A 13,289-nucleotide genomic window follows, 5' to 3' on the forward strand; every position below is an offset into this window, starting at 1 on the left:
TTGCCAAATCTTATATTCTACAGCATGGGTGGCCAAAGCGCCGACCGCGTTTTCATTCCCAATTGCCCGCCGCCTTTTTAAAAATCAATTTCCTCTGCGAATCTACATTTTCTACAATGATTGTAATCAAAACAAAACAACGCTCCCGTTTGACAGATGACTGTTTGGCAGCATGTTTACGAATAGCTATAAGTAGCCACGAGCTAAATTATGATAAGTTTGCTGAAAATATGTCATGTTTCCAGCGCGCCGTCTGATACTAAATAAATAGTCAATATTTACGAATTGTGAAGCTAATAAACAATAAGCATAATAATTACGTTAATAAAACTAAATTAAAACACCATTTTGTTTTATTTACATCCTATGTTTATGTTTGTGCGAAGTTATCATTATTTATTTATTTATTTATATACGGCATTTCTGCCATTTACATATATGTGGTTTAAAGAGAGCTTAAAAATAAAAATATAAAAAACTAAAGTATGATATATTAATATACTCGTATAATATATATTTTAAATAACTTGAAATATATACATATTTTAAAGTAAATATAAAATAACAAAACACATTAATCAATCAAATAATAACTATTCTAACCCAATCTCCTGAAGTTGATTTGCTCTTTTTGATAAAAATATGTTGGTCGCTTAATTTTTAAGTTAGGCAGAGATAAACTAAATATATCAAAATATGATGCATATTCATTCCCGGTATTCTGTAATCTAAAAATAAATAAATTATATTGATGTTATTAAAATTGTTTGATATTGAATCGGTATTGGTATTATCCTTGAAGTAATAATACGCCATCGGCTAATAGTCACCCATACGGATAAAACCCATTCTATGATTATCAACTACGAAGTTAGCTACGATTTTCAGCAATACAACGGGCCGATTCAAGCCAATTCAAGCTCCCCGAGATAGACAGCTGCCCATGCGACGATGAAACTCCTCAAGATGTTCCTCACCTGTTGCATTGCCCCTTTTTCAGCTTTCAAAGGCAACAGCTGGAGGCACGATGCAGAAGCCTGGGTAAGGATCTACGCAACATCCCATCGGTGATAGGTAATAAAGAACTCACACGAGAGGTAGTATCATACATGGTCAATATAGTGCAGGCAATTGGTAAAATAAACCAAAGTAGGGAAGAAAATGCCGAACACTCTTCTAGTGGAACGGAAGGCCTGTTGACTACTGCCAACAGGCCGGCTTCTCCTGAAGAGTTTTAAGTGGTTTCCTCTCCACATGAGCAAATGCTGAGAAGTTCCCGATTGGTCCACATAAGTATATCCCTCCTGATCCTAACAGTTTAGATACATTTAAAGAAATTAAATTGCAGAAAAATCCACCTTTTTATATATAAACCTGGTATATTATAAGCAAGGTATATAATAAAGCATCTCCCCATATAAAAAAATAAAAAAAATAAAAAAACGGGCCGTAGGTACGCAGGTCAATAATTGCAAGCGCAAACCGAAATCGTCTGTTACACGTTTGTTTTTAAATTAAAAACCAAACCAAAAAAGTTTGAACACATTTGTTCAGTGCAATATAACTAAAGTGCCATGCCCGCTTAAATCACGTCTGAAGAAACATCTCCTTTCTCTTCCTTAATCTCTCCTCCTTTCATCTTTCCTCTTTTTTCGTGTTTCCCATTCAGTAATGGTAATTAAAATTGAAATTAAAATAAAAAAATAAGGTAATTTATACACAAATACATTTAATTCTATTTTTAAATATCTTAAGCTTTTTTATCTTTATTTTCTATTGAATATGTTTTAACTTGAATGATAAAAATGAAACTTTTATTTTATTGGTTGGTTGGAAGAAATTGCCATTTGGTAATAAGCCCGCCAACGTACAATTAACATAATGTACAGAAAGTTAAATAAATAAAAAATAAAAAATAAAATAAAGGGCTTCTCTTTAAGTGGGAGCGAATTATTAGTCTAAGGTATTTACCTATGTTTTTATTTAATTAAAAATTATTTTTAGCGTTAAATTACTACTTTCATTGTAAGTAGACCACCGTCAAAAATTTCAAAAGCAGGTCGCCCGCAGTGGCAAATCTTTAACCACCCATGATACAGGAATAGAAAACAATACACTTTAAACACAACAAAACTGCAGTCGAATTTTTAAAATGTCATGAATAATTCACGAAGAATTCGCAGTCTCGATGCATTTGTTTACAGTAAGAATACATAAATAAATAGATTGAATTGCATTCGACAAACACATTAACATAAGTACAATATTAGTAATAAAACAGAGAAAAATATCAATTGCCGAAATTGAAGTGAATAATTATGTAGATTACTTTTATTGGCACAAAAACACTGAAAATTTTTGTTAATACATAGATACCTACGGAGTTTGTACTAGATTTATATAAAATACTAGTAAACAATAGCTAAGTCATCACCATTATATTCATTCCACGTCCCATCCCTAGTTTTTTTTTAAGCCTATCAACAGGCCTATGAAAGCTCTAACAGATTGGCATTAAAGCTGTAGTCGGGAAAAACGAACGCAAAATTAGGAAAGCATACGATTTTTCCATTTTAAAACGAATGTTTTTTTTAATCGGGCAATGAAAAAAAAAACAAAAAAAAAGATAAAAACAACATGTTTTACAGGTATTTCTGTTTAAAAATATACTTAAAAGTTGTATGTAACTAAAATATAATTACTTTTAGACCGGCAGATTACGCCATTTCAAATTTAGACTTAACTTAGGTATCTGGGATCTCAATAGAGACTAAGTATTGAACAAAAATTTGTCATAATAATTTAAAGACTGCATTTAACATAAAAGTGGCCGTGGCCAAATTTTGATTTTTTGTTTTTGAAAAAAAATACAAGCATTTTAAATCACATACATTTTTCTGACATTTTCCTTTTATGTTAAATGTCTTCTATCTTTTAAAAATCTTTATAAAATAGGTCAGAATATAGCCACATTATCTGTGTATCTAGGCGTTCGTTTTCTGACAATTCATGGTGTTTTGCAGTCATTTTCAAAAGCAGTGCCCTATGCACCCACAGATGCGGATTAGTGTTTGATGACGGTGATGAGAATTTAAAAAAAGTAAATTACTTACATTGTAAGAAGTAGTTTTGATAGGTGGTACAGGAATCCTTTTGACTGCTTCCTCTTCATCTGAAAATCAATAAATAAATTATTAAATAAAACATAACACAAACTGTGTAGTAGAGTGGAAAACCGACATGATGTATCCTGACAGCATCTGCATGTCGCGGGGCAGCACCAGTGGCGAGCCGTGATTTATTTTATAGGTAATCTACAAAAAATGATAATTAATTTGTACCTACCTATGAGTACATAATATGTAAGTGATATAATTACAAATTTATATTTTTTCTGTGACAATCAACTCAGACAACAATGATTATTATTAATCACGCGATGTACGTAGCTTAATTCTATACTATTTTAATACAATACTTGCACAAAAGTTTATTAAAAAATACCACAATGACATTCAGCATTATGATTTAAATGTCAACACTGTCATTCTAAAATAGATAATACCAAAAACGACCACTGCAAATGCCACATTTGAATCTGCTAAAACATCAATAATATAAATAATTTTAAAAAAGCCCTTCAGGTACCCCAGCGTCAAGTTATTTGAGGAATTAAGGATCATAGATATAAGGCAATTATATATTTTTAGAATTATAATGTTTGTGAGAGCAAATTATTACAAAATCCCAAAAGGAACACTCCCACACTACCAGAAGTCAAACTAGAGGAGGGGTTTATGGGGTCTACCACAAACTTTGAATTCGGGCAAAGAAATTTAAGTTTTCTGGGCCCTAAAATATTTAATATGTTACCTGAACATTGCAAAACCATGACCCAGATTCAATTAAATAAATTTGTAAAAAATTGGTTACTGGGTTAAGGTAGAGAAAAATCGGAAAATTAACTTAAAAACATTCTTAAAAAATAAATGGTATAAATTAATATTGTATAACTGTAAAATAAATTAACTAGTAGGTAGTCATGTTATTAGAATATTTGAGTTTGTCCAAATGTTCGTAGACAAAAGACTGGATTTCATCCCCTCGGGAGTCATTCAGATTAACAAATTACAACAGGGATGGAGAATACCTTAAATAAGGAAATACGGAAGTCAAGGCATTTACAGGGCTTATGACCTATCATTGGCTGGTTTAAGTGGCCACTTTACACACTGTGTAACATTCACCATTTTGCCTATGTTTGAACATCCATATTTCTTCAATTCTTCCATTTGTTGATTTTAGTGAAGTTAAAGAGCTGAAACCTTTATTGTTGTAAATAGATTCATTTGACTGAATTATTTCACATACTAGGCAACGCCTGAAAACAATTGTTCAATTTTTAAACTTCTTCTTGGACCAGTTGGTTTCATTACAATATTTGAGTTTATCCAAATGTTCGTAGACAAAAGACTGGATTTCACCCCCTCGGGAGTCATTAAGATTAACATCAAGATTAAGTTAATCTTAATGACACCCGAGGGGGTGAAATCCAGAATTTTGTCTAAGGTTTCAGCCCTTTAACTTCACTAAAATCAACAAATGGAAGAATTGAAGAAATATGGATGTTCAAACATAGGCAAAATGGTGAATGTTACACAGTGTGTAAAGTGGCCACTTAAACCAGCCAATGACAGGTCATAAGCCCTGTAAATGCCTTGACTTCCATTTTCCCTTATTTAAGGTATTCTCCATCCCTGTTGTAATTTGTTAGTCATGTTATTGTTTATTTCGCATAAAAATGTCTGCCTTAAAATAGGTTGTTCCTAGTTAGACAGACTAGAGATGATCTATAGAAATCTATTACCTAAGTGTGTATGTAGTAGATAAAGAAATGGTTATTTTTTGTTAATAAACCGTGACTATCATTGTTATTATTAATTCGGTGGTTACACTATTTTTAAGTCTACTTCCTACAGTAAGAATGATTTACAGTTCTCATTTATTTTCTACCATCTCGTCGACATCGTGATCACATTCTATGGTCTAGGTTAGCACAATTTTGTTCTCGCTTTCTCGTCGGATTCTCTTCTTTATACATGTTGAATTGACTTAAATATTCTGCAGCGTATCACGTTGGATTGTCAAGGTAAAACTACTTAACCGACAGCTGTCGTATTGCCAGGACACTCATAAAGTATTGCCACTAAATAAAATGTTTCATTCCTATTCCATGTTAAAAGGGAACTTGTCAATGGACTAGTCTTCTTTTAACATGGAACTAAAATCGCTGTAACAATTTTCTACAAGTTATTGTCCATATCCATAAGGACAATAAGTAAGTTCTCTCAATATGAAATTGCTGTTAAGAAATGGATAGTGGAGGTGGGTTGCGCACGGATGGATGAGTGGATCAAGCCAAATAGGTAAAAAATTGTTTCCGGGTTATGAAATTTTGTCTGCAAGTTTATATGAATTTATTGTGTTTTTTATGATTCTTTGAGTTTATTTTGCTTATTATGTTTACGATGATAATTAGGTAAATTAAGTTTTTATTTTATTATTATATTAACTATATTAAATGACTTATTTAAGGCATGTTTCATTATACTTATTGTAAAATGTTTACCTCGGCACGGGACACCCCAGTGAGGGATTATTATGTATTAAAAAAAAAAATACAAAATGTAAAAGTATAAATAAATAAATTGTGTTAGAGTAGAGGCTTTTTGTTAGATATTGCATGAGGACTAAAAGATATGTATTTTTTAAATAATCTCACATAAAAATGTCGAAATCACCAAAAGTGCGATTCATGCCCTTCAACATGGATCGATTCATTTGTTGACCATAGTGGAATTATTGAGAAGGATAAAATTTCCAGTAATTACTCCACAAATGTATTTTTCAATGCAATTAATACAAATATGATATTGAATCATATTGTTTTTAATTACATATTTTTAATATTAATATTATCTATTGTTGTTATCTTTCACAAATAAGTAACTGCTGCATGTTAATGTATGTATGTATAATAAATAAGCTAAATAAAGCAAACTTCATTCAACAATTTACTTAGTTTTGTCACTAGACATATCAGAGGTTAGATGTATGACGTAGAAAAAAAATCTTGACAAAACAAGGCAGGTACCTTAACACATCACTAATATTATTTATTGCCGTTGAAAACAAACACATTCCAATGCCGGCATTTCAATTTTATCAGTGAGTTTATAAATAGTACTATTTAAACAAAACATTGAAAAATGTTTATCGCACAACACAGCTCAAGAATTATTATATTTTTTTATTGGTAGTTGCAATATTCGACAAGAGATGGCGCTAGTTATCGCTAAAAAAACACCGGGTTTGTAACAGTGGCGCATGTTGATTTTATTTACAGGTTAGCTATAAAAAAATATCATATATTTGTACCTACCTAGGAGGTACATAATATAATGTAAGTAATATATACTATAAATTAATATTTTTCTATGGTTCTGTGTGATACAACAACTCTCATCCATGAAATCAACTCAAACGATGTAACTTCGTGATATATTATATTATATAGATATATTATCTATTACTTTGAAACATCATTTATTAAAAAATAACTATTAGCTGATTGTGAAAGAGAATCATTTAAGTTCCTTCTTGAGTTGATTCGTTAACAAACAGTTTTGGATGCTATCTTAAGATAAACTTTAAATGCTTAAGGTAAAATTAAATGAAGCAGTACAAGTTTTATGGGGTTTCTTCTCATATTTGCCATTTCCACGTTGTTCAAGGTAAATTTGATACAAGTAACATGTATTTGTTTACCAAATAGTAATTTAGAATGAGGAAATTCAGCCCTACGGGAAATTGGATACAGTAAATGTTTTCTTGTGCGCGGTATAAATTGGAGCATTAAATGTACGGCGAAGTTTCCTGAAAATGTACGAAAAAAAAACCATTTTAATAAAAACGGACTACTTTGAATGACGTTACTGGTTCATAATGATCAACCCATGATATTGAGAGCTACGGACTTTAAAAAATCACAGCGCTGATAATAGGGTATATAAAAATTGAAAAAAAAAAAAAACTTACTTTAATAGTCTATTAAAAAATAAAAAAACAAAAAAATTCCATTGAATTTTTTCATTATAAGACATTAACAAATTTTATTATTAAAATAAATATTTTTTTCTTAACCTGTATCATCTTCATCTTCATTCCCTTTCCGCACCTAATGGTGCATAGGGCACTGAATTGGTACACCAATCGAAGCATATCTTAATTTTTTTTTAAATGTTACATGAAGGTAAAATGATCAGTCTTACGCTTCAGGTACCAGTCCAGGGAATATTAATTTTATTTATTTATTCATATTTTTTCCCATTATTAACTATGATTAAAAATAAAAATGATGTGACTTCACTGGAGTTACCCGTGTCAAGGACACTTAACAATATATTTTGAAAAAATATTTTTACATTTGAGAATAAACAAAGAAGACTTAATAAACTGAGATAATTAACAACATTTTCAGACAGTTTTAAACACTACGTTTTTATGTATATAATTTATATGAAATATTCTAGTGTGAAAACACCTTTTTAAATAAATATTTCATATCGACCATGCCGGGAATCGAACCCGAGAGCTCTTGGATGGTAGGCAAACGCGCTGACCATTACACCACGAGGCCGACGTGATTTAATCCTCTACTTGATTCAACTTTACATGATTTAATCTTCTACCTAACCTACGACCATATCACTTCACTTGTATCACTTCACCCAATCTCCTTAGACCTTATAGAGTAGAACTGCATACTGGGGTGGTATCCGGAACCACTCTCTAAGAAAACTGTAAGAAAACCACCTTCTCGTGCCACGAGAGTGGTTTAGGATACCACCCCTGAACTAATTTTCTCAATTTTAGTGACCTGTAACTCTTGACCTAAATGCCACAGATGTGTGGACTGTAAACAAGAACTCACCTTTTTGGACTGAGTCAAATCTGCCCTCGACTTTGGAGCGAAGCGAATCAAGATCAAAGGGAGCTGCGAAGCCGTGGTCAACCGATCGACTCTTAGACCTGGAAATTTAGAAAACAGATACATTAGCAAAGGTGGATGGAGGATCACTAATAATAAGACACAACATTGAACACGTATTTGCAATAATAGGTGCCAATTATTGGAACGTAGACGAGAGCAGGATATAGGCAACGCAAATTCTTTATTTTTTAGCATATTTATAACATATTAACTTTTTTGTTTAGTGGGTATTTAGCACAATACATTGTAATTCACCATTACAGAAAAATTATATCATTCTCGGATCAGATGCTTGGTGTGAGTCTTTGAGATAGAAGACATAAACGACGAGATTAGACGGAGATCTAAAGTTGCTGATATCATGAACCGTGTGGCTAACCTAATGTGGCTATTGGCTGGACATAAGAGTAATAGCTAGACAAGGGAACAAGGGAACAAGACAGAGACGAGTGGAAGGAGTTGTAACAGGCCTGTATCCAGCAGTGGAGAGATGAGGGCTAGAGGAGAAAAATATTGTCAATCAAATCTTCTGCTCACCGCTCCGATAGGTTCAAAATCTATTTTTCATAATAAGATTTTTTATTTTCCAGAATTTACGCGGCAAGCTGTTAAAGACTTTTGGTCCTATGAACAGGTGGTTTTACTGTTTTTGAAAAGAAAATTTTACTCTACCTAAATATTGTTAAATAATTAAACGTTTTCTGATCTAAACCCAAAAATAATTACAAAAAAGTTTAAGATAAGTGAAAAAACAAATAGTTTAAAAAAAGTAAATAGTCTTGACACCAAAAAAACATCCTTTTATTACAAAAAAAAAAAATCAATAGTAAAAAGTCGCGGACAAATAATACAGGATATTCGCATTTGCTATATTGCTATTCTTATTCTAAAAGATGGGGGTCAGTGCTAAAAAAACCCCCTAACGTCCCTGCGACCTGTATAGATCTAGTCCCCCCGTAGATGAATGGGCAATTATAACGGAATTTTTTTTCTAACATTATTTATCACTATTATAATATTAACTGTTTCATAAGTACATTTTCATTAATTATATTCACTATTTACACTATATACTACCTAATATTTTTCACACATATACTTTTTACATTTAATTTTAAATATATTTACATTTATTTCATTTTTTATGCTTTCTGGCATTTCCTCAAATAGTTGTATTCCCTTGTACATACGGCAGTTCTGGGACATTGCTTTTGATTTCTTTTCCAGTCATATATTTTTAGATCCTCTTGTTGCATAGTTATGAAAGAACTCATTATTTTTTTGTTTATTTTGAAAATATCTCGGAACTATTCCTTTAATAATTTTGTTTATTTTTGTTTTGAAAAGACGGTCCTCAATTGGGGTAGGTAATCTCACCTATATAAAAAGAGGTTTGCTTTATTATAGTGGTAGAATCTCGCATATTACTTTGTCAATAAACAAAACGGACAAAACTAAAGTAAGAAATGTGAATAGTCTTCTGTGCGCAGAATGGTGATCACTGAAAACCGGTCAATGATATGCTATACGCTATTTCAATACTTGGAAGTATAGCTTACTTTCTCCATTTATGTAACTTCTACGGCTCTTTTGGGGTAACATATCTAACAAATTGATATTAACTGTAGTCAACAGAATGAGAATATACATCACAGTATTTATCAACATTTCAGGAAAGAAAAAAAATAACACAATAGTGGTTATTTATCACTTTTATTACATTGTACTTACAATTGTCGGGTATATTACACATGGACAAAAACGATCATGAAAATATATACACATATATATGTACATTAATACATTTAAGTACACAAGGGTGAGAATAAAGAAGTTTAGGGAAAGGAATAAGGAAAAAATATTAATGTGGGTAGTAAATATAACCTTCTAACTTCTAACACTGTGTAACATTCACCATTACAAAGTTGTATAAAAATTGGAAAACTGTTTTCAGGCGTTGCCTAGTAGGTGATTTGGTTCACTTTTTGGCTTTTTGGCTCACCCGCGTGATAAAGGTTTCAGCTCCTTTACTTCGCAAAAGTCGACGGATGGAAGAGTTGAGGAAATGTTGATGTTTAAACATGGGCAGAATGGTGAATGTTACACAGTGTGTAAAGTGGCCACTTAAACCAGCCAATGATAGGTCATAAGCCATGTAAATGCCTAGACTTCCATATTCCCTTCTCAATTATGTTTTCCCTCTCTGTTGCAACAAATTTAAATATAAAAGTACCTGTTCAAAATACTCTGCAGCTAACGTAATTTTTATGTATCTCTATAATAATATATATATTTATGTGTATTTGTGAGTATAAACTATAAACATATATATCATTATATATATATATATGTGTGTGTGTGTATGTATGCATATGCATGTGAATGTGTGTGTATTTTTTTAATTTTTTTTTATTTATTAAGGAAAAACAACAGTTGTTATATAAGAATACAGAATATAAAAAATAGTACATACATCCAGTTATAGTTTTTTACAAATTTAATGAGAGAACATGTTATACAGTAAAGAGAAAAATAATATATTATATAAGACATGAGAGAAAAAAAAAGAGCTCTTAAGAAGGTTAAGGGATGAGTAAATGAGGAGAGGGATTTTCATAATATAGTTGACCGATTCAAAATTTTGATATTATAATAAAATAAACATAATTAAAGGAACATAAACTTATTACACACTGACAAATGTTTTATTTTACAGTGTTTCAAAAAGCATTTTTTTGAAGTCATAAAATTTTGTATTAAAAATATCTAAATCTAAAACAAAGTAAATTAAATTTGGAGCAGCTACGATAAATAAACGATTTTTGAACATTTTTCTTTGTTGGCAATAAATTATTTAAAAAAATAACTTGTAGTGTTGACTTTACGGGACAATTGATTGAAATACGCTCCAAGAGATATGGACTATCGATAAAATTGTTTAAAATTTTGAAGAGGAAAGACAGATCAGAAATGCTTCTACGTTTAGTAAGGGAAGTTAAACTATGAAAGGAAGAAGAGTCTTCATACGAGTCAAAATATGTAAGAGATTTACGATCCAGAAGTTTAAGGAATCTATTCTGTATTTTATCTAGTTGTGATATATAAATTGTATATCGTTATGTAAATGTATTTAATATCTTACTGTAACAATGTGGGTACATTTCCTTATTTTAACTTATAATTGTTTCTTTTAGTCTTTCTTTTATTATTCGTACTTTTAACTTCATTTATATACTTATGTCATACTGTTGCACTTGAATATATTGCTAATAAATGTAAAAACCCGCGGAGGTATAAATAAATAAACAACTTACAGACAAATTGTTTTATCATACCCTTCGGACAGAGGGATGTCTGATGTTATCTCGAGTCTATCTCGAATTACCAGTCTGAAACTATCATAATAAATGTTTGCTTAAATCACCCAAAGTGTACTGTGACACAATGGGCGGCGGAATCATAATGAGGAGCAGATACGAAAGTTCGCCACTGTGAGGAAGCAGAACGGGGGTAAGAGCAACAATGGGCCGAGGCTGCCGGAGTAATCCATCATCCCCCGCGAGGGGACGGGGCAAGTCGCTACAGTTCAGCGATGGGCAAAACGGACGTCTGCTTATTAACAAAAAGGGGTAATAGAGACGAGTTCGGACCGCTGATGGGGGTAACATTAGATGAGAGTTGCAGATTCGCGACCTTTCTGAGAAGGGTACGTTGTAAATCTGTACAATTTTAATTTTCACACGGAAGCGAAAAGTGCCTGTCTGATTATTTGCGCGAAAACTTAACACCATCGTTTGTAAAAAAAATAAATGCTGAAAAGAAATGGTGCATTTCTGGCAGTTAATCATGTAAAAAACAATTTCCGTATATTTGGACATTTCTGGCAGAATGTTTTTTTATTTTTATTAAATATTTATTTAAATATCAACGGTTCAAAGAACCTTGTACAATAAAAATGTACAGTTACATTCACAATGTACAGAATATTATGTACAATATTTTAATACGGGGATAGATTAAATCTCTTATAATGCGATCGAGAATTTCGATAGATTTATATATTTTTTTTAAATATATCAATTTCGTTCAGATTCTACATTTGAGACGTGCCAAAACAAAGACGCATTCTCCACTTTTTTTTGTTTTAGGTAACATTCAATAAATCCTTTTTATTACTTTTCCTAGATTGCAAGGATAATTTATTGTTTAAGTTAATAATGAGGAAGCTCAGTGCTACGAGAAATCGGATACAAAAGATGTTTTCTTACACGCGGTAAAAATTAGAGCATTTAATTGTACGGCGAAGCTTCTGGAAAATGTATGAAAAAATTAATAAAAATGAACTAATTTGAACTACGTCACAAATTCTCGTGAATCAACCAATCAATAACAGCGTTGTTATGTATTGTGAGAGATTTCCGGTTTCCGGGTAGCCATTTCGTTCAACGTTTAGAGTATTTTGAAGTATAGTTAACATATGAGAAAATATAGTCTTTATAATCTCATCATCATCATCATTCCCTTTCCGCACCGAATGGTGCATATGGAACTGCATTGGGTACACCAAACGCAGCATGCCTCGATCATTTTAGTTACATAAAATTAAATTAAGATGATCAGTTTTACGCTTCAGGTACCAGTCCAGGGACTAAGAAATATTCTAGTGAAAAAACACCCTTTTAAATCAATATTATCAACCATGTCGGGAGTCGAACCCGAGACCTCTTGCATGGCAGGCAGACGCGCTGACCATTACACCACGAGGCCGACATAATTATTCATAATCTACTTCAAATAATTTGATTCAGTCAGACCCTTTGCACACCTCAACGTCCGAATATCTCAGAATATGTTTTTCAGAGATTTTATTTTATTTTATTTTTTATTTTTATTTATTTCGAATACAAACAGATGTACAGGTTAAATGTATATATATATATATGAAATGTATACATAGTATAGAGCCTGCCATCCAATTATATGTATTCACTAAATAATACTGTAATAAAGCGACGACGGCTTGAAGTTTAAACTATATAAATAATAAATATACTATATATTAAAATAAGATAAATATGGACAAAACAAGGAGATAGTGGAAAGGAAAAGAAGGAAATTGATAAGGAGTGGTAAAGGATGATTGAAGGAAAGTGAGAGTGGAAAATTGCATTTGATTTATTGATTAAACGAATTATGAATGAAGAGCATGAATCAAGCCTATTAATTCTCTTCTGTA

The 13,289-nt window shown here is 31.5% G+C and overlaps 1 protein-coding gene across 15 annotated transcripts in view; it reads right to left on the reverse strand.

Annotated features, from left to right (window-relative positions):
- Window positions 1-13,289, reverse strand: part of mtd (TLD domain-containing protein mustard) — a 426,229-nt gene that overhangs the window by 89,085 nt on the left and 323,855 nt on the right. For all 15 annotated transcript variants that reach the window (XM_088226847.1, XM_088226843.1, XM_088226846.1 and 12 more), the window contains 2 exons: window positions 7,994-8,091; window positions 3,114-3,172 (listed from right to left, as the gene is read on the reverse strand). In XM_088226847.1, the coding sequence (XP_088082973.1) occupies window positions 3,114-3,172; window positions 7,994-8,091 (157 nt within the window). The remainder of the gene's footprint in view (window positions 1-3,113; window positions 3,173-7,993; window positions 8,092-13,289) is intronic.

This window comes from Micrasema longulum, unplaced genomic scaffold (genome assembly GCF_059751315.1).
Source record: "Micrasema longulum isolate JH-2025_06_02 unplaced genomic scaffold, ASM5975131v1 h1tg000469l, whole genome shotgun sequence".
Classification (NCBI taxonomy): domain Eukaryota; kingdom Metazoa; phylum Arthropoda; class Insecta; order Trichoptera; family Brachycentridae; genus Micrasema; species Micrasema longulum.